This window comes from Ambystoma mexicanum, chromosome 5p (genome assembly GCF_040938575.1).
Source record: "Ambystoma mexicanum isolate Mex_15411 chromosome 5p, UKY_AmexF1_1, whole genome shotgun sequence".
Lineage (NCBI taxonomy): Eukaryota > Metazoa > Chordata > Amphibia > Caudata > Ambystomatidae > Ambystoma > Ambystoma mexicanum.
The window spans coordinates 299,157,395-299,179,380 of record NC_090930.1 but is presented as its reverse complement, the minus strand read 5'-3'; the positions used below and the strand labels follow the sequence as shown (position 1 = coordinate 299,179,380).

The 21,986-nt window shown below is 52.1% G+C and overlaps 1 protein-coding gene across 2 annotated transcripts in view; it reads right to left on the bottom strand.

The window, feature by feature from the left end:
• Positions 1-21,986, bottom strand: part of TBC1D8B (TBC1 domain family member 8B) — a 1,314,750-nt gene that overhangs the window by 604,762 nt on the left and 688,002 nt on the right. For both annotated transcript variants that reach the window (XM_069612733.1, XM_069612732.1), the window contains exon 8: positions 18,791-18,928. In XM_069612733.1, coding sequence (XP_069468834.1) covers positions 18,791-18,928 — 138 coding nt within the window. The remainder of the gene's footprint in view (positions 1-18,790; positions 18,929-21,986) is intronic.

Sequence of the window (21,986 nt, the reverse complement as noted above, 5' to 3'; positions counted from 1 at the left end):
CCGTTCGCAGGAAGTGGCAGCTTATCACCTTACCATACGAGAAAGGGGGACTCAAAGCGCCGGACATAACACAATACTGGATAGCCGCACAGGCCCAACATGCGACTCATTGGTACAAACCCCAAGACCCACCTCCGCATGTCAAACTCGAGATCCTGGCAACTGAGGAGATAAATGTTATGTCATTGATCCTCTTCCACTCGTACCAGTCTGACGCTTCGGCGGATCCAGTGTCCACCACTATCAGGGCATGGAGACATATGCTGCAACCCCATTCTAACCTCCGCCTTTACTATAAATGGCTTCCCATATGGTCATTCCCAGGCCTTGCCCCCACGCAGGATAGGCTCCTCATGCAACACTGGCAGGACTTGGGGTATCGGGCGCTCTCTGACCTGTTCCCCGAGGGGAAATTCATCACCCCGCAGATATGGAGGCCAGGACACTCAGGCTCACCACTGGAGTTGCTGCAATACTTTAGGCTCAGAGCGGCTGTGCAGGACATGTGGCCCACATACCCGGACGAATCCCCAGAGTCCACCGAAATCTGCTACATTGCTAATTCAGCGGGGGGTAGGGGCATTATATCCGCACTTTATAAAATGTTGGCTGAGCGCTCTGCAGAACCATCTTGCAAGGTTCGCGACGCTTGGAGCCAGGAACTGGGGTTGGTAATCACTGACGAGATGTGGGTGAAATGTGTGCGCACACGTGTAAGGTTTCCCTCAACTCTAGATTTAGATGCATACAATTCAAACTCCTTAATCGTCTGTACTACACTCCTCAAGTGGTTGGGAGGTTCGCACGGGATCAACCCCATGTTTGTCAGAGATGCAAATCCAGCGAGGCGGATCACGCACACATGTTTTGGGCCTGCAGGGCGTTGGCCCCGTTCTGGGAAGCTGTGCTAGAGGCCCTCTCGGAGATGGTGGGATTCCAGATAGATCCTGACCCCTTGGCGGTGTTGTTTGGGAGGTGGGAGGGTGAGGGGGCTAGACGGGTTGTAAAATTCTTGAACATGGGAGCCATAGTGGCCAAGAGATGCATACTGCAGTGCTGGAATCGGCGATCCCCGCTACACTAGAAATGTGGCTTAAGGCTCTTACTTGGACACAGGTGTGTGAGGACTATATCAACACATTACCTGTGAATGCTCGCCCTAAAAACATATGGACTGAGTTTTGTAGTTACCTGAATGCTAAAACTGATCTGGAACTTTTATCCTCGCCTCCAACGCCGGATCGGGCAGAGGTGGAGGCTGTACTGTGACTCTCCCCACGAGACTCGATCTGCTTTCTTTGAATGGGCCCGCTCTGTCGCTAATGTATTGATTGTCTGTCCATACCCTTGTATATGCAATATGCTTTTGTTGATGTAATATGTGATCCACTTGCTACCGCTTCTTGCCAATAAATAGCAGTTTTTTAAAAAAAAAAAACATTTGGTTGACAAATAGTACTCGTGATTGATGATCAGGACAATTATGGACCTCGTCTGTGGGAACCTTGTCAAAATATCCAGTGAATTGGGTGAAAAATCTGGGAATGTAAATTGATGCTAATCTTAAATTGTCAACTCAGATATATTCAATAGCACAATCGAGTTATTTCTGTTGAGGCGGTGTGAAATATATTTAAGCACTTTTTGGTCTTGGTAAATATCTTGGTACCAAGGTTGGATTAATGAGCTGTAGTTTATGGAACAAGTTACTTACCTGTAACTGTTGTTCTCCAGCATGGGTCTGGCATGGATTCACATGCTCATGAATATTCCCCGTCGTCAGGCTGGGAATCCTCGGTAAAGAAAAAACCAGTATCAGTTTCGTTTCTGATCTGTCTTTCGTAGCAATAACCAATCACTGGTCTCTGCGTCATACTGACCACAGCCAATGACTGCCCTCTACCTAAGCACCGCCTCTGGCAGCCATCTTCAGATTTGGAAGCACGTAAAGTGGCAGTATGACCAAGTGAAGAGCCGCAGAGGGGTAGGCGGGAGGGTTCGCATGTGAATCCATGCCAGACCCATGCTGGAGAACAACAGTTACAGGTAAGTAACTTGTTCCTTCTCCAGCATGGGGTCTGGCATGGATTCACATGCTCATGAATAAAGAATACATAGCAGTACACACATGCACAACCACGGGAGGTGGCAAAAGGCTCAACATTAAGCATCACATCAACTCAACATTAAGCATCTTACCTCCTCACCAGGCTCACCTCAGGCGAACAGGTTGCGCAGCACTGCTTGGCCGACCCTGGACTCCTCCCTGGAATCCCGGTCGACGCAGTAGAATTTCGTGAAGGTGTGCGTCGACCTCCACGTAGCAGCCCTGCATATGTCCAGCAGGGGCACACCAGATAGGAACGCCGTGGTAGCTGCGATCGCTCTGGTGGAATGGGCTCTCGGACGGCCAGGCAGCGGTCGGTTTGCCAACCGGTGACAGTACATGATACAGCCGGAGAGCCATCTGGAGATGGAAGCCTTCGAGAGAGCCTTCCCCTGATTGACAGGTCCAAAGTTCACAAAGAGTTGTGACGTCTTCCGAAAACCCTTCGTGCGATCCAAGTAGAACTTCAGCGCTCTAGCTACATCCAGCGAGTGCAAAGTCCTCTCAGCCGGCGACGAAGGCGACGGGAAGAACACAGGTAACACCAAGGGTTCGTTGAGATGGAAGTCCGACGGTACCTTGGGCATGAAGGAGGGGTGCGTCCTGAGCACTACCCTCGTGTCGTGGAAAGTCAAGTACGGGGCCTTGCAGGAAAGGGCCTGGATCTCACCCACTCGTCGTGCGGAGGTGATGGCCACGAGAAAAGCTGTCTTCCACGATAGAAACTTCAACGGGGCCGAGTGCAGAGGCTCGAACGGAGGTCCCATGAGCTTGGTCAGCACCACGTTGAGCTCCCACGCCGGGGCCGGAGCCTTCACCGGCGGGAACGATCTGAATAGTCCCTTCATGAACTCTTTCACCAGACGATGAGACCACAAGGACGTCTGCCCCGTGGTTCTGGTGTATCGGGAGATCGCAGCAAGATGAATCTTGATGGACGCGTGTGCCAGTCCAGCTTTGGCCAGCGTCAGCAGGTACGGCAGTACTTGGGGAGCCGTAATCCGTAGAGGGTTAATCTTCTGTGCGTGGCACCAGACAGAGAACCTCTTCCATTTGTGTCCGTAGCATTTAAGAGTCGAGGACGCCCTGGCCTTTGCAAGAACCTCTCTGCAATCAGCCGGTATGTCGTATCCTCCAAACTCTAGCGCTGCAGGAGCCAGGCCTGCAAGTTCAGCGACTTCGGGTCGTGGTGGAGGATGGCGCCTCCTTCCCTGGAGAGTAGGTCTGCGTCCGCCGGCAGCTTGATCGGCGGGGACGCTGACAAGTCCAGAAGGTCCGGGGAACCATATCTGCCTCGGCCACGCAGGTGCGACGAGGATCATCCTGCACCGTGACCTCTTGAGCTGGTTGACGAGCCGGATTAGCAGAGGCAAGGGAGGGAACGCGTAGAGGAACAGGCCCTCCCAGGGGAACGAGAAAGCATCGCCCATGCTCCTCGTCTGGGGAAACCTGCTGGCGAACCTCCGGCACTTGGTGTTCGTCGCCGTCGCGAACAGGTCGATCTGGGGTGTGCCCCACCGTCGGAAGAGGCGATCCACTAGATCCTGCCGTAGTTCCCACTCGTGGCACGAGCGCAGCTCCCTGCTGAGTGAGTCGGCGATGGTGTTTTTTATCCCTGCCAGATGAAACGGCACCAGAAAAATCCCTTGGGCGACGGCCCAATGCCACAGGTCCTGCGCCTCCTTGGACAGCGCTGGGGACCTGGTTCCGCCCTGTTTCCTGATGTAAAACATGGTGGTGGTGTTGTCGGTGAAGATCCTCACCACCTTGCCCTTCAGGGACGGAAGGAAGGACCTGAGGGCCCAAAACACTGCACGGAGCTCCAGGACGTTGATATGCAGGGACTTCTCCGTCGGGAGCCAGAGTCCCCTCGCGTGCAGATTTTCGGTGTGCGCTCCCCACCCTTCCAGGGAGGCATCCGTGGTCACAGTCTCCTGGTGGGCTGGGGTCTGGAAGTCCATGCCCGCCGTCAGATGCGCGCGGGTGCCCCACCACCGTATCGCTCGCCGGAAACTCTCGTCGAGCTTGATCCTTTCCTCGAAGCTGCCCGTCGTCTGGATCCAGCGCGCATCCAGGAATTCTTGCAACGGGCGCATCCGGATCCTGCACATGGGAATGAGGTAGATGCAGGAAGACATCATCCCGAGGAGGGACTTGATGGATCTCACTTTGGCCGCGTCGGCCACCAGCATCCGTTGCACCTTGCCCAAGATGGTCCTGGTCCTCTCCTCCGACGGGGAGGCCAGAAGGGACACTGTGTCGAGCCTCGCTCCCAGAAACAGTGCGACTTGCGCGGGCACCAGGTGGGATTTGGTGTAGTTCACGGAGAATCCCAGGTCCGTGAGGAGTTGGACGGTCCTTGCCGTGTGGACCACGGCGAGCTCCTTCGTCTTGGCGCGGATGAGCCAGTCGTCCAGGTAGGGGTAGACGTGAATCCCCTCGCGGCGCAGCTGCGCCGCCACCGGTGCGAGGCACTTGGTGAATACCCTGGGTGCCGACCGCAGTCCGAAGGGAAGGGCTTTGAACTGGTAATGCCGCCCTTGGACCACGAACCTGAGGAATTTTCGGTGCCCCTTTAGGATTGGAATGTGGAAGTAGGCATCCTCCAAATCCAACGACGACAGGAAGTCTCCTTCCTCCAGTTGACCCAGGACGTGCTGTAAGGTGACCATCCTGAACTTCTGCGCCTTGATGAACTTGTTCAGCCGTCGCAGGTCTAGGATGGGGCGCCATCCTCCCGTCTTCTTCTTCACGAGGAAGTATCGCGAGTAGACTCCGGAGCCCCGAAGCCTCTTTGGGGCGAGTTCGATGGCGCCCTTTCTGAGCATCGCCTTTACCTCCAGGAGAAGTTGAGGGACGTGAAGTTCTCTCCTGGCCACGGGGGGGACGCGCGGGCACCTTCTTTGAAACTCGAGCGCGTGGCCCCGGGCCAGGGCATCCAGCACCCAACGGTCGGTGGAGATGGACTCCCACACGCTGACGAAGCCCGCCAGCCGGCCTCCCACCGGGGTGCTTCGGTGGGGGCCCGACCCCACGGCCGGTTCAATCCTGCTTGGACGCGGCCTTGCCGCCTTGACCTCCTTGGCGACGACGGCGGGGTCCGCTAGACTTGCCTCGTCCTCTGTAGGCCTCTTGCGACGACGAGCGGGCCGCTTGACGGTAGGAAGCGAAACCGCCACCGGAACCTTTGGAGGCGCCCTTGCCTCCGCCGCTCCGAAAGGGCGTCCGTCGTTGCTGCAGGACTCCCAGGGCCCGGGCCGTCTCAGTATCCGCCTTGATGGCCTGGAGGGAATCGTCCACCGTCTTCCCAAACAGGTTGTTCCCGTCGAAGGGCATGTCCAGGACTCTGGTCTGGACGTCCTGCCGAAAATCCGTAGCTTTGAGCCATCCACGACGTCGAAGGCAAACGCCGTTGCCTAGCTGGCGGAACCCCGCGTCGGCGATGTCCGTCGCCACGGTGATGGCGTGGTCCGAAGCCACTTCACCTTCCTGGAGGATCTCAAGGGCCTCAGCCCTCTTGTCGTCCGGCAGAAAATCCAGCAGGGGAGCCATCTTGTACCAGAGCTCCCTGTCGTAGCGGGCCACGATAGCCAAGGCGTTGGCCGCTTTAATCGTCGTCGCTGCCGACGAGATGACTCTACGTCCCATAGCATCCAATTTCTTTCCCTCGCCGTCCGGCGGGGAAGTCGATGTGGAGGCCGCACCCCCCCGCTTTCTTCCTGGCCGCCGCGGAGACGACGGAGTCCGGGGTAGGCTGCGCCCGGAGGCATAGGGGGGCCGTGTCCGGGACCCGGTACTTCTTCTCGTACCGGTCTCTTCTAGCTGGCGTCGTGGAAGGGTTCTTGAGGAGGGAAAGGCCCTCATCCCAAATGTCGTCCAACAGAGGCACTGCGAGGACCGTCTTCCTCTTGGCCTCGCGCCGCTGATAAAGGAAGCCTTCCTTTTTCTTCTCCTCGGGGCAGAGTTGAAAAAGCTCGGAAGCCCTGGAGATCATGGAATGGAAAGATCCGATCTCGTCGGGCGGAGAAGCCCTGGTGGGGGGCGACGACGGAAAATCCTCGTCGTATGCCTCGTCGTCCGTACCCGTCGCTGCCGTGTCAGTCCCCGTATCATCCCCTCGGGTGGACGGGGAGGAGGGCTGGACGGGGCGCGACGGTTGAAAAGGAGGTGGAGGATGGATCCTTCTTTTCTTGGCAGGGGGAACACCAGAAGGTCCCGGTTCTGGATCCCCCGACGGGAGAGGTTCCTCCGTCGGTAACGGTAGCCTCGTCCTTATCTCAGTGCATAAGGACTGTATGGCCAACAAAATGGCCGCCGAGTTGTCTCGCGGCGCTGGCAGAGGGGAATCCGACGGGCGAGCAGGGGCCCCGTCGGCATCCTCGACGATGTCGTCGTCGTCGCCTGCGTCGGCACCCATTCCGACGGGCTGGTCTTGTTCCACGCCTAGGCCGTGGCTTAAGACCTCGACCAGCTCTTCTTCTGAGGTTGAGGCCGAATCTACGACGACGCCCTGCCCCCCCTTCTTCTCCACGGAGGTTTTCACGGGGGTCCTATCGATGGGCATAAAAGAAGACTCCCTCCGAGGAGGCAGGGAGATTCTGGGCCCTGAGGTCGCCACCACTGGAGTAGCCTCCACAGGCTGGGCCAGGGCCGCCGCGACCGTTTCGATAGAGGGCTTGGTCGGATGGATCAAGGCCTTCACCACCCTAGGTGCGCTCACCGCCTTGTCCTTGAGGGAGGGGGCACTGCCACGCTCCTCCTCCGCCTTCGAGCTCGACCGGGGCCTCTCCAGGAGCTTCGCCGGGTGCTCGGCCTTCCTCTTACCCGACCCAGAGCGTTGGCTCGTGGTTGATGGTGCCGGGGAGGGTGCGCCCTGCCTGGCGCCCGTAGAGCCCGACCGTTCGGCGCTCCCGGTGCCAGCGGACTCGCGGTGCTTGGCCTTATGTTGGGCCCCCGTCGCCGGAGCGCCCTCAAAGGTCTTAGAAGACCGCTCGGATTTCTTCTTCTTCTCGCCAGACGGGCTCTTACCCTGCAGCCAGTTGGCGAGACGTTGATGACGGTCCTTCATGGTCCGTTCCGACATGTCGCCGCAAAACGCACAGTCCTTCTCCACGTGCGTTTTGTCCTCATGAAGGCAGTAAAGGCAGAAAGAGTGTTCGTCCTCCTTAAAGACGTTCTGCAGCTGGCATCCAGGGCAGACCCTGAACAGCTTTCCGGGCGTCGAGCTTCCCTTCTCCTGGGCCATCTCCGAGACCGGGCCTGAGAAGCTTCTGGAGTCCTCCGAAGCGTAGCTCGACGAAATCTTCACCCTTGAGGGGCACAGATGAATCCGACACGGGTCCCCGTAGATCGGATGTAGTATCGGTGGAGCTTGAGGCTCTTTGACCGAAGAATCGAAGTTTTTGTGAAAAAAGCGCGAAAAAATAGCACTAACGCTCGAGAGCAATAGCACGAGGATCCCAACACATGAACGTGCGGTAAAAATCTGAAGATGGCTGCCAGAGGCGGTGCTTAGGTAGAGGGCAGTCATTGGCTGTGGTCAGTATGACGCAGAGACCAGTGATTGGTTATTGCTACGAAAGACAGATCAGAAACGAAACTGATACTGGTTTTTTCTTTACCGAGGATTCCCAGCCTGACGACGGGGAATATTCATGAGCATGTGAATCCATGCCAGACCCCATGCTGGAGAAATAGGCCTTTCCTATCTCAACATCAGCAAACTGCAGAGAGAACAGATCTTGACGGTTCGCCGCCTTTACAAGCGGGACTCGTACATCTCCTACACTCCATTTGCACTGACTCTCAGTAAAGCTCAGAATTCAGCACAAGACACTGAATGGTTCACAAAGCTATCTAAGTTTCCAAACCTGTGCTCCTGGAAAACACATTGTGCTGTGCTATTTCATCTCGGGAAGTGTGCACATCTGACACGCAATTAAAACCCCGCACCCATTGCAGTGTTCAATTCAGGATGGTGGGGGCAGAAGGAACAAGTTACTTACCTGTAACTGTTGTTCTCCAGCATGGGTCTGGCATGGATTCACATGCTCATGAATATTCCCCGTCGTCAGGCTGGGAATCCTCGGTAAAGAAAAAACCAGTATCAGTTTCGTTTCTGATCTGTCTTTCGTAGCAATAACCAATCACTGGTCTCTGCGTCATACTGACCACAGCCAATGACTGCCCTCTACCTAAGCACCGCCTCTGGCAGCCATCTTCAGATTTGGAAGCACGTGAAGTGGCAGTATGACCAAGTGAAGAGCCGCAGAGGGGTAGGCGGGAGGGTTCGCATGTGAATCCATGCCAGACCCATGCTGGAGAACAACAGTTACAGGTAAGTAACTTGTTCCTTCTCCAGCATGGGGTCTGGCATGGATTCACATGCTCATGAATAAAGAATACATAGCAGTACACACATGCACAACCACGGGAGGTGGCAAAGGCTCAACATTAAGCATCACATCAACTCAACATTAAGCATCTTACCTCCTCACCAGGCTCACCTCAGGCGAACAGGTTGCGCAGCACTGCTTGGCCGACCCTGGACTCCTCCCTGGAATCCCGGTCGACGCAGTAGAATTTCGTGAAGGTGTGCGTCGACCTCCACGTAGCAGCCCTGCATATGTCCAGCAGGGGCACACCAGATAGGAACGCCGTGGTAGCTGCGATCGCTCTGGTGGAATGGGCTCTCGGACGGCCAGGCAGCGGTCGGTTTGCCAACCGGTGACAGTACATGATACAGCCGGAGAGCCATCTGGAGATGGAAGCCTTCGAGAGAGCCTTCCCCTGATTGACAGGTCCAAAGTTCACAAAGAGTTGTGACGTCTTCCGAAAACCCTTCGTGCGATCCACGTAGAACTTCAGCGCTCTAGCTACATCCAGCGAGTGCAAAGTCCTCTCAGCCGGCGACGAAGGCGACGGGAAGAACACAGGTAACACCAAGGGTTCGTTGAGATGGAAGTCCGACGGTACCTTGGGCATGAAGGAGGGGTGCGTCCTGAGCACTACCCTCGTGTCGTGGAAAGTCAAGTACGGGGCCTTGCAGGAAAGGGCCTGGATCTCACCCACTCGTCGTGCGGAGGTGATGGCCACGAGAAAAGCTGTCTTCCACGATAGAAACTTCAACGGGGCCGAGTGCAGAGGCTCGAACGGAGGTCCCATGAGCTTGGTCAGCACCACGTTGAGCTCCCACGCCGGGGCCGGAGCCTTCACCGGCGGGAACGATCTGAATAGTCCCTTCATGAACTCTTTCACCAGACGATGAGACCACAAGGACGTCCGCCCCGTGGTTCTGGTGTATCGGGAGATCGCAGCAAGATGAATCTTGATGGACGCGTGTGCCAGTCCAGCTTTGGCCAGCGTCAGCAGGTACGGCAGTACTTGGGGAGCCGTAATCCGTAGAGGGTTAATCTTCTGTGCGTGGCACCAGACAGAGAACCTCTTCCATTTGTGTCCGTAGCATTTAAGAGTCGAGGACGCCCTGGCCTTTGCAAGAACCTCTCTGCAATCGGCCGGTATGTCGTATCCTCCAAACTCTAGCGCTGCAGGAGCCAGGCCTGCAAGTTCAGCGACTTCGGGTCGTGGTGGAGGATGGCGCCTCCTTCCCTGGAGAGTAGGTCTGCGTCCGCCGGCAGCTTGATCGGCGGGGACGCTGACAAGTCCAGAAGGTCCGGGAACCATATCTGCCTCGGCCACGCAGGTGCGACGAGGATCATCCTGCACCGTGACCTCTTGAGCTGGTTGACGAGCCGGATTAGCAGAGGCAAGGGAGGGAACGCGTAGAGGAACAGGCCCTCCCAGGGGAACGAGAAAGCATCGCCCATGCTCCTCGTCTGGGGAAACCTGCTGGCGAACCTCCGGCACTTGGTGTTCGTCGCCGTCGCGAACAGGTCGATCTGGGGTGTGCCCCACCGTCGGAAGAGGCGATCCACTAGATCCTGCCGTAGTTCCCACTCGTGGCACGAGCGCAGCTCCCTGCTGAGTGAGTCGGCGATGGTGTTTTTTATCCCTGCCAGATGAAACGGCACCAGAAAAATCCCTTGGGCGACGGCCCAATGCCACAGGTCCTGCGCCTCCTTGGACAGCGCTGGGGACCTGGTTCCGCCCTGTTTCCTGATGTAAAACATGGTGGTGGTGTTGTCGGTGAAGATCCTCACCACCTTGCCCTTCAGGGACGGAAGGAAGGACCTGAGGGCCCAAAACACTGCACGGAGCTCCAGGACGTTGATATGCAGGGACTTCTCCGTCGGGAGCCAGAGTCCCCTCGCGTGCAGATTTTCGGTGTGCGCTCCCCACCCTTCCAGGGAGGCATCCGTGGTCACAGTCTCCTGGTGGGCTGGGGTCTGGAAGTCCATGCCCGCCGTCAGATGCGCGCGGGTGCCCCACCACCGTATCGCTCGCCGGAAACTCTCGTCGAGCTTGATCCTTTCCTCGAAGCTGCCCGTCGTCTGGATCCAGCGCGCATCCAGGAATTCTTGCAACGGGCGCATCCGGAGCCTGCACATGGGAATGAGGTAGATGCAGGAAGACATCATCCCGAGGAGGGACTTGATGGATCTCACTTTGGCCGCGTCGGCCACCAGCATCCGTTGCACCTTGCCCAAGATGGTCCTGGTCCTCTCCTCCGACGGGGAGGCCAGAAGGGACACTGTGTCGAGCCTCGCTCCCAGAAACAGTGCGACTTGCGCGGGCACCAGGTGGGATTTGGTGTAGTTCACGGAGAATCCCAGGTCCGTGAGGAGTTGGACGGTCCTTGCCGTGTGGACCACGGCGAGCTCCTTCGTCTTGGCGCGGATGAGCCAGTCGTCCAGGTAGGGGTAGACGTGAATCCCCTCGCGGCGCAGCTGCGCCGCCACCGGTGCGAGGCACTTGGTGAATACCCTGGGTGCCGACCGCAGTCCGAAGGGAAGGGCTTTGAACTGGTAATGCCGCCCTTGGACCACGAACCTGAGGAATTTTCGGTGCCCCTTTAGGATTGGAATGTGGAAGTAGGCATCCTCCAAATCCAACGACGACAGGAAGTCTCCTTCCTCCAGTTGACCCAGGACGTGCTGTAAGGTGACCATCCTGAACTTCTGCGCCTTGATGAACTTGTTCAGCCGTCGCAGGTCTAGGATGGGGCGCCATCCTCCCGTCTTCTTCTTCACGAGGAAGTATCGCGAGTAGACTCCGGAGCCCCGAAGCCTCTTTGGGACGAGTTCGATGGCGCCCTTTCTGAGCATCGCCTTTACCTCCAGGAGAAGTTGAGGGACGTGAAGTTCTCTCCTGGCCACGGGGGGGACGCGCGGGCACCTTCTTTGAAACTCGAGCGCGTGGCCCCGGGCCAGGGCGTCCAGCACCCAACGGTCGGTGGAGATGGACTCCCACACGCTGACGCAGCCCGCCAGCCGGCCTCCCACCGGGGTGCTTCGGTGGGGGCCCGACCCCACGGCCGGTTCAATCCTGCTTGGACGCGGCCTTGCCGCCTTGACCTCCTTGGCGACGACGGCGGGGTCCGCTAGACTTGCCTCGTCCTCTGTAGGCCTCTTGCGACGACGAGCGGGCCGCTTGACGGTAGGAAGCGAAACCGCCACCGGAACCTTTGGAGGCGCCCTTGCCTCCGCCGCTCCGAAAGGGCGTCCGTCGTTGCTGCAGGACTCCCAGGGCCCGGGCCGTCTCAGTATCCGCCTTGATGGCCTGGAGGGAATCGTCCACCGTCTTCCCAAACAGGTTGTTCCCGTCGAAGGGCATGTCCAGGACTCTGGTCTGGACGTCCTGCCGAAAATCCGTAGCTTTGAGCCATCCACGACGTCGAAGGCAAACGCCGTTGCCTAGCTGGCGGAACCCCGCGTCGGCGATGTCCGTCGCCACGGTGATGGCGTGGTCCGAAGCCACTTCACCTTCCTGGAGGATCTCAAGGGCCTCAGCCCTCTTGTCGTCCGGCAGAAAATCCAGCAGGGGAGCCATCTTGTACCAGAGCTCCCTGTCGTAGCGGGCCACGATAGCCAAGGCGTTGGCCGCTTTAATCGTCGTCGCTGCCGACGAGATGACTCTACGTCCCATAGCATCCAATTTCTTTCCCTCGCCGTCCGGCGGGGAAGTCGATGTGGAGGCCGCACCCCCCCCCGCTTTCTTCCTGGCCGCCGCGGAGACGACGGAGTCCGGGGTAGGCTGCGCCCGGAGGCATAGGGGGGCCGTGTCCGGGACCCGGTACTTCTTCTCGTACCGGTCTCTTCTAGCTGGCGTCGTGGAAGGGTTCTTGAGGAGGGAAAGGCCCTCATCCCAAATGTCGTCCAACAGAGGCACTGCGAGGACCGTCTTCCTCTTGGCCTCGCGCCGCTGATAAAGGAAGCCTTCCTTTTTCTTCTCCTCGGGGCAGAGTTGAAAAAGCTCGGAAGCCCTGGAGATCATGGAATGGAAAGATCCGATCTCGTCGGGCGGAGAAGCCCTGGTGGGGGGCGACGACGGAAAATCCTCGTCGTATGCCTCGTCGTCCGTACCCGTCGCTGCCGTGTCAGTCCCCGTATCATCCCCTCGGGTGGACGGGGAGGAGGGCTGGACGGGGCGCGACGGTTGAAAAGGAGGTGGAGGATGGATCCTTCTTTTCTTGGCAGGGGGAACACCAGAAGGTCCCGGTTCTGGATCCCCCGACGGGAGAGGTTCCTCCGTCGGTAACGGTAGCCTCGTCCTTATCTCAGTGCATAAGGACTGTATGGCCAACAAAATGGCCGCCGAGTTGTCTCGCGGCGCTGGCAGAGGGGAATCCGACGGGCGAGCAGGGGCCCCGTCGGCATCCTCGACGATGTCGTCGTCGTCGCCTGCGTCGGCACCCATTCCGACGGGCTGGTCTTGTTCCACGCCTAGGCCGTGGCTTAAGACCTCGACCAGCTCTTCTTCTGAGGTTGAGGCCGAATCTACGACGACGCCCTGCCCCCCCTTCTTCTCCACGGAGGTTTTCACGGGGGTCCTATCGATGGGCATAAAAGAAGACTCCCTCCGAGGAGGCAGGGAGATTCTGGGCCCTGAGGTCGCCACCACTGGAGTAGCCTCCACAGGCTGGGCCAGGGCCGCCGCGACCGTTTCGATAGAGGGCTTGGTCGGATGGATCAAGGCCTTCACCACCCTAGGTGCGCTCACCGCCTTGTCCTTGAGGGAGGGGGCACTGCCACGCTCCTCCTCCGCCTTCGAGCTCGACCGGGGCCTCTCCAGGAGCTTCGCCGGGTGCTCGGCCTTCCTCTTACCCGACCCAGAGCGTTGGCTCGTGGTTGATGGTGCCGGGGAGGGTGCGCCCTGCCTGGCGCCCGTAGAGCCCGACCGTTCGGCGCTCCCGGTGCCAGCGGACTCGCGGTGCTTGGCCTTATGTTGGGCCCCCGTCGCCGGGGCGCCCTCAAAGGTCTTAGAAGACCGCTCGGATTTCTTCTTCTTCTCGCCAGACGGGCTCTTACCCTGCAGCCAGTTGGCGAGACGTTGATGACGGTCCTTCATGGTCCGTTCCGACATGTCGCCGCAAAACGCACAGTCCTTCTCCACGTGCGTTTTGTCCTCATGAAGGCAGTAAAGGCAGAAAGAGTGTTCGTCCTCCTTAAAGACGTTCTGCAGCTGGCATCCAGGGCAGACCCTGAACAGCTTTCCGGGCGTCGAGCTTCCCTTCTCCTGGGCCATCTCCGAGACCGGGCCTGAGAAGCTTCTGGAGTCCTCCGAAGCGTAGCTCGACGAAATCTTCACCCTTGAGGGGCACAGATGAATCCGACACGGGTCCCCGTAGATCGGATGTAGTATCGGTGGAGCTTGAGGCTCTTTGACCGAAGAATCGAAGTTTTTGTGAAAAAAGCGCGAAAAAATAGCACTAACGCTCGAGAGCAATAGCACGAGGATCCCAACACATGAACATGCGGTAAAAATCTGAAGATGGCTGCCAGAGGCGGTGCTTAGGTAGAGGGCAGTCATTGGCTGTGGTCAGTATGACGCAGAGACCAGTGATTGGTTATTGCTACGAAAGACAGATCAGAAACGAAACTGATACTGGTTTTTTCTTTACCGAGGATTCCCAGCCTGACGACGGGGAATATTCATGAGCATGTGAATCCATGCCAGACCCCATGCTGGAGAATAGGAGGTTTTCTTTCTAGGCGTCAGACTGTGAAATGTCCTTCCTTTCTAAATTCCACAATATTATGATTTACTTAACAAATGATCTCCCCGGTTTCCAGCTCTTACTGATAAGATACTGCACAGTGAATGTTCATGCTTCAGAAATACAAACAAACAGAAATAAACTATGGTGGTACATGATTCAGACTTCTCAAGACTGCGCCGAATAGGAATTAGCAAAACTACTTAACTGGTTATCATAGTTTCATTTTTATTGAATTTTACAGTGTCCTGACACGTGCTTCGGATGGTTGCAGCCTTTTTCAAAACCGGGCATAGTCTGTGATTTTTCAGTTGGTGCAATTAAATTCATTTGCAATGCTTTGAGACATAATATGTCTTGGGTTAGATCCCTCAGTTCCGTATTTCTAGTCCATGCTCTGATCTCAGCTTAAGGGCACTGTAAAATTCAATAAAAAGTGAAACTATGCAAACCAGTTAAGTAGTTGTGCTAATTCCTATTCAGCGCAGTCTTAAGAAGTCAAAATCATATAGCAATTTTCAGCGGTCTCTGGCTATATCCGCTTTTTCAACAAGACGTGACAAATCATTGATATAGTACTAAAGATAGCAGTTAACAATTCAAAAGTTAACCCATAGAAACAGGTCTATAGAGGAGTCGCTGCATGACCAACTTTTACTAGAGCCAGTCCTTGCTTCTCAAACAATGGTGGTACATTGGGGAATTTCCTGGCTGTGGAGAACATGCCATATGCAAAGTATAGTTTGATGTATTTGGTAAAAGCTACTCTCTGCTGTTCCGCTTGTCCATATGCTTGCCTCCCTCCATTAGAGTAATGAAGTCCTAGGAGTACCTTTGCAAAACATAGCTCTTTCACTTTAAGAAAGGTTGATATCCTGCCCTACCAGGCCTATGGCCCACAAAGGCCTGTCAGTCTTTTACTGTCTGTTCATACAAAAAGGTCATGATGCTTAGTCAGAGAAGGAATGCATCATGTGTCCTATGGTGGATTCAGGTCTATGAGAAAGGAGTAAACAATCATGGATCTCGACTTTGGTGGTGGATATGAGAGGGAGGAGCACCTGGGAGGAGGGACCTTGGGGAGTGGAGAAAAGGTGCCTTTAGGTGAGGCATGGTATCCACCTTTCCCTTGTCAAAATACATCCAACTCTCATAGGTTATTACCACTCTTCCCCGCTGTCACACACACTAGAACTGTATCCCATTCAAGTTTCTTTAAGACTGGGACAAGGAAGAGGCGGCTAAGAGTAATGCAACTTTCACCTGTGAACACCACTTTGGCACTGGGACGAGGAAGAGAACTGTAGAACACCATTGTAAAGGTCAGGCATGTTCCAGTGATAGAGGTAATTGTAGTCAGGCAAAGGACTAGCACCTGGCAGCGCCTTGACAGGCTAATGAGTGACCCGCAAGAAGGCAAGAGACCGCCTGGGAAGCCAGGGCACCATGAAGCATGCTGGGTAGGAGGAGCCGGTGAAAAGGACACCAGCGGCTGTAGGAAAGCAGGAAGGATGCTGATGCTGGAGAGATCCACAAGAGAGTCAAGAGCCCTGCAGAGCTCAGAGCTGGGACATACAGAAATGTTCACTACACTGCAGGAGACAGTAAGAACGTCTGGAAGTGTCGAGCACAGCTCACCGGTGCTCCCAGTGTGAGAGAGGGAAGAGACCGAAAGCAAAAGAGGACTGCGCAAGCATCCAGAGGAGCAGTTGTATAGCAGTGAGTGACGGGGTGAGAGCACTCATACTGGGGCTTAACAAGGGTCAAGGAAGTTGCCAAAGAAATGAATGCACATAGTGAATGGGTCTGGAGACCAGATGGACATTGAGTATCAAGAAAGATGCCAAGTATTTAAAAATATACTGAATACATAACTAAAGTAAAGTTATCCACAATATATGAAAATATCGCACAAGTGGACAGAAAGTGATGTGCATCGACGAACGGAATGAAAATAAGGAAAAAGCATTTTTTGAACAATGTGAAAGCGCAAAACCAATTGAAAACCAGTCATGAAAGTTGATGAAGAATGTGAAAGGCAAATGAAAAGCACTATTGGTTAATGTGAAAGTAAGGCAGTGACAAGGAATAAACATCACAAAGGGAACTGTATAAAGGGACATGTTAGCAGAGTCAGGAGACTGCTATCAAGAAACAGGAGTACAAATGGACTAATATTACAAGCGCTGAAAGAACCATATGGTGGCAAAGTAGTCCAATGAGAATAAGAGAACATTATACAGTGCCAAGGGTTTTCGGTTACGTGACCTGTGATGGGTGGACCGTGTGATCTGACAACTGCGCCTAGACCAAGTAGCCCCTTACTTGGAGTGAACCAAAGAAAATAAGGAGATTGAAGTTATTTTGCCTCATCAGTCTGAAAGTGACGAAAAGAGAAGGAAAGCCAAGTGAATGGTTGAAGAGCCTGAAAGATTATCATTCATACAGAAAACGGACAAAGTTGATTTAACTGTGAACTGTGTTGCACTTGGGGGGAAGGAAATCTCAACATAGTTTTGAACTGTTTTGAACTTGGGGAAGGGAACCCCAAGGTTGCTTGGAACCATGCTAAACTTGTCTGTTTCTCTCTGCCCAGCATTGTCGACCCCAGTGCAAGAACTTTCCATCCTCCCTTTGTCGAGGAGAATCAGCAGTCCCTTGGTACTTTTCAACTATTCTTTTGAATGGCCTCTCTCTTTCATGGAATATACCGCCTTTGATCGGCTGCCGGACCCCTGTTGGGTCCCGGTGTCTCGGCTCATCCAATCTCGCAGTGTTGAAATTTGGCACGGCAGACTGTCTTTCTGAGTGCGCCGTGCGCAGTCCAACACAGACTTCTCTGTCTGTGAGCAGGTAGTGCCTCCCGTTGTTTGCTGCAGTTCTCATATTTCCCACAACAACTCTCTTCACCACCTCTACTTCCCTCTCTAGTCCTCATTCATCTCCACATCCCGAGATAGTCCTTTTATTTTCCGGCTTAGTTGCTTGTAGGACATAGAAAGAGGACTATGCTGCTGGGTTGGGTTTCTTAGTCTTTTCTCCTCAGGGCGACTCTTACACATTTCAGTGGAATGGGGTTCCACCTTATAGGGGAGGGACTACACATATACATGCACCCATTTGGTATGTTGGTACTGTCTTTAGATGGTATGGGGAAACTTCTAACTGTTTCCTAGGTTTAGGGACAGGGGATATCGAGGTGTCTTTGAACAACCGGGACAATGTCCTCGGACTCAACACACTCTCCTAGTCCATTGTTGTTGGCGTGCTCTAGCCTGGGTAAGCCACCTTTTGCATCCTTTTCCCCCAAGGCATATTCTTTTTACCGTCATTGAAGTGATTTATTGCCTTTTACTCTCTAAGTATCTACTGAATTTGCATGATTACATTCAGCATTTCTCGGTATTCCTTTGCCATGGTTGGTTTTTGTTATTGTTTACCAATACAGATTTTACTGCATATTGTTGAGTTTAAAGTATTAATATTTTTATAGACCATTCCTTTCTTTTGGATTGTTGTGCTACTGCGGTTTGGTTTGCTCCAAAGGGTACAAGAAGGGAAAGCGACTCAACAGAAAAACAAGATTGTTGAAACCCTTCTCAGGGGCACCTTTCCCTTGCTAACTGAGTGAAAACACCAGTCTTTTTTTGTTCCAAATTTGTTGCACAATTTAAATGCATTGTAGAAAACACTTTACAAACTAATAATTAGACTTTAGTAGGATAGGTTTGATCGAGTGAATACCTTCTCTTGTCACACAGCCAACCCTGTTGAACACGATCCATTTATAGCAGGCCTTGCAAATTCTTAGAAATCGACTAGACCTTCAGGGCGAGCTCCTCATTTTACATACTCGACCTAAGAGAAATGCACTTGTCCCAAGGTGGCTGGTGACAAAATATTTACCTATGCTTTTTGTAAAATGGTGCATGTCACCATAAGCACACTTCATATTTGCTGCAGTGCTATAAAGCATGCACAGTGAAACATGTATTTGCCATTTAATGCAAACAAAGTGAGTTTGCAGTAAATAAAAAACAGGTTTCTAACATCCCCATACTTGTCAGCAAGGGTATCATGCAAATGTTACTGACTCTGCATAATAACTACTAGCTAATGCTAGTGAGCTAGTACATTTTGCAAGTCCTACTTTATAGGCTTGGAATCACCCCACAATTCTGCATTTCGGAAAAACTCTCAAAACGTGACTTTCAACAATGCCTGACTAAGGACGAATTCCAATGGACGCACAGACTGACACTCAGTCCGCAACTCACTGCAACCGCATTCTGCCGTTCTCTCAAATATAGGAATATTTCACTACAAAATAATGTATTACAGCGTTTCCAAGAGTAAAAAAAAAAACATGGTTTTCAGATACCATCTATCTTTTAAATAGAGCCGAACGGGGGGTTGCCTGTTGAAATACTTAAGAACATAGTTGAACACTGGTATGAAATATTTAAATAAGGAAGTGTACAATTTCTCAGTGGTAGGGTTTATCATCTAATGCACATGCTGTTAAAGAGTCTACAAAGGCTCTACAAATCAACGGTGCATTTTCTTACCATTTTGGGTTCAAGATTTTCTGAGTCTTGTGGGTGGAACACTGTCATTAAAGCTTCCGTGCTCACTGCTCTGCTGTTCCCTTTATGATCTGCCAGGGTCTGCCCTTCAAAGTAACTCGTCATATCCGGATCAAAAGACTGAAAAACAAACACAATGATGATCAGCCCCTGATTGGCATTAAAAAACCACATACATAATCACTATTATAAATTGACAAATAGTACTTGAACCACCAAACACATGCAGGCGCATTTGTTCAGCCATTAATTGGTATTTAAATGAGCAATGGCAAAGCAGGTAAGATTGGCTTTGTAAATGTAGACGTTAAATAGCCTTTAGTCTGGCATGGGTAGACTTTTACATTACAAAAGCCACGCTAATACCCATTTCTAGTGGTTGGTGTTTTTGTTGGCAAGAGGGATAAACATAAGGGTCAGTTTTACAATAGTCAGAGAAAAACAATGCAATGTGCTGGGCAAAGATGGACATTCAATTTACAGAGTTATGAGATAGAAAATTGCAAAATAAAAAGGAATGCATAAAATACCTGAACAAAGATCGGTGCACTAAGAAGAAGGCCAAACAAAGTTCAAGCTTGTTTAGCCAAGTTCAACAGATTTCAATGTTTGTTACAAAGAGACTCAATTGCAAGCATGGGTTGCTATGATCTCTGCATCTCTGCATCCATTTGTCTTAGCCCCGCCCACAGTACAGCATTCAACTGATTTAACTGATTTTCACTCCTCATTGCATCAGTCTCAGCCTTGCACTCATCCATTCTGCTTGGGCCGAGCAGGGAAAGGGACGCAAAGGTTCTTAAATACACAGAGGTGGTGCACCAGCATTGGGAACACTACACTGAGTGGTGAGGAGGATGTCCTGCATATAGCACGACAGATTTAAGGGCACCCAAATTCAGTGGCCACAAGAAGAAAATGTTAGAGCAAGCGTTTCAAGTCGGTGTCACTAATTTTGATAAAGGTTTTCCTTCAGGCAGTGCAAGAGACATTGGCCGGGCAGGATTGTTACAAAGAGCTCTTTTAACAACTACACAAAGTGCAAAAACACAAATCTGTAAACAAAAATATGCAAAAATGCCCTGATCATGCAATGAAGAGGTGCATTCACTAAAAATGAATTGCGATCGGTCACAGTTCAGAGTTGTCATACACAATGAGGACGCACTCTGAATCGAAACATCATGGAGTTGACACATACAAGTACACAATACCATTCCAAGATGTTGCTATAAAAATACTGCTTTACTCAAGATGTACCGTTCCAATGAAATACACACATGGCATCACAAAACAGCTGGTTGCTATGGTTTAGGAGCCTTATTATACCATTATTCAAACACAATGTATGCAACACAAACTGGAAAGAAATGCACGTAGCAAGTAGCATGTGCACAAAAGCAGCACTTAAATCTCATATTCAGCAACTGTCCCCGGTTTATACAACTGCACTAGCTTCTATAAATTGCCTAATACTGGAACAGAGCTTTCGTCATGACGTACTCTTCCTCCATCAGGGAGCAGCAGATTCACAAAATTGCTCATTTCCATATTACTGCTAGAGCTGTGGCAGAGAGTGAAAGCTGTCTCTAAGCAAACCTAAACATTATGCAGTCAATCACGTTCAGAAATTGACAAGCATAACTTGAACGTTTCAAAATGGTAAAAATGAGTTACACTAGAGAAATGTGCTTAATTAACAAATACTGTTATTGAAGTAAAAGAGTGTTGAATTCTTCATGAAAAGCAAACAACAAAGTGTACATGAAAAGAGAAAAATGTGGAAAAGGTAAGTTATTGTTTCAATGAGGATTGGTTAGTCTGAACCATTGTGATCATCAAAATGTAACAAATGGTGAAAAATAGCATTTTATATTCTTGTATATATTGTGCAACTAGGGGTTTATTCATGGTTATATTCAAACAGATAAGTCAGCTATGTGAAGTCTGGATAGAATATCAAAATCAAGTTAAAAGTTACATGTATCAAACTATTTCAAAAAGCGAATACCGAATCTGCAATGTCTTTCAAAGATATTAGCAACAGTCGTGGTATACATTCCACATCATTCCGAACATTTATGTCTGGCATTCCGTCATGGCACTATACAAGTCAAGACACTCCTGGGTGCCATTTCATATTATTTTGTGTGTCTGGAAAAGTGAGGTAAACCTCATAATGAACAGGCAAGGCGAGAAAGTAAATCGATCAAAATCTCTCAAAGATAGTAGTGCTTTTCATGAGATCAATTCTTTCTTTTCGGAATCAATATTCCATTAATTGACATACCCCTTCCAGCGTGGCTGTTGGGACTGAAGTGTCCAACAGTGACCTCTTTAACCTTGCTTTCTCCACTTAGGATCAGCGTCAAAGCTACACAAAGTCTTCACTGATCTGCATTATCTGCTCTGCAAATCCCTGCCAATAGCACAGCGACTGGTGTGTTCTCTCTTCTAAAATGCTTTGTACTGTGTCCCGAAAGGAGACTGATGGTTTTCTAATTAAATAATTGAAGTACAGTAATGGCCAGGTAAAAGAGCAGGAATGTTACAGAACACTCTTGGCTCACTTCAGAGTTGGTTGCAAAGTACAAGGAAACCTGGATCCCTTACAGGATAAGGACAGGATGGAGCAGTGATCCAAGTGAGTGGGAACAGTCAGGAGCAGTGTTCCACTGACTTTCTTTTTTTCTGTTTCCAATTGCTCTACTTTTGATGACCATATTCACCATTCTATACAGAGGATGTGTTCATTCATGTCCCTGTGCAAGTGTAAGGTTGTAATAGGAGCCCTAGTTACTAGTCACTTGAACTATTGCAATGCCCTGGCTGCAACACCTTGTCACATGTTGCACTAGGCTTCAGCATATCCTCTCCCCTGCAGAGACCACAGTTCCACTACTTATTTCAGTACACTTCTGCCACTGGGATGGAGGATTTTACACAAACGGACATTATCAACCTTAGCAGCCTAGAGGACCAGAACCAATGCCAGCCCTCCAACAGCTTTCAGAGAAGCTGAGGCCTTAATGAATCAAGTACCTCAACAGGGACTGAAAATCAGACGAAATACCAATCTCCCATCTTAATTATTTTCTTGAGGCGGTAATCTGTTAAACGGACAGGTATTTAACTGGCCTGACATAGTATTGTATTGGGGTAAAATAACCCCAATCAA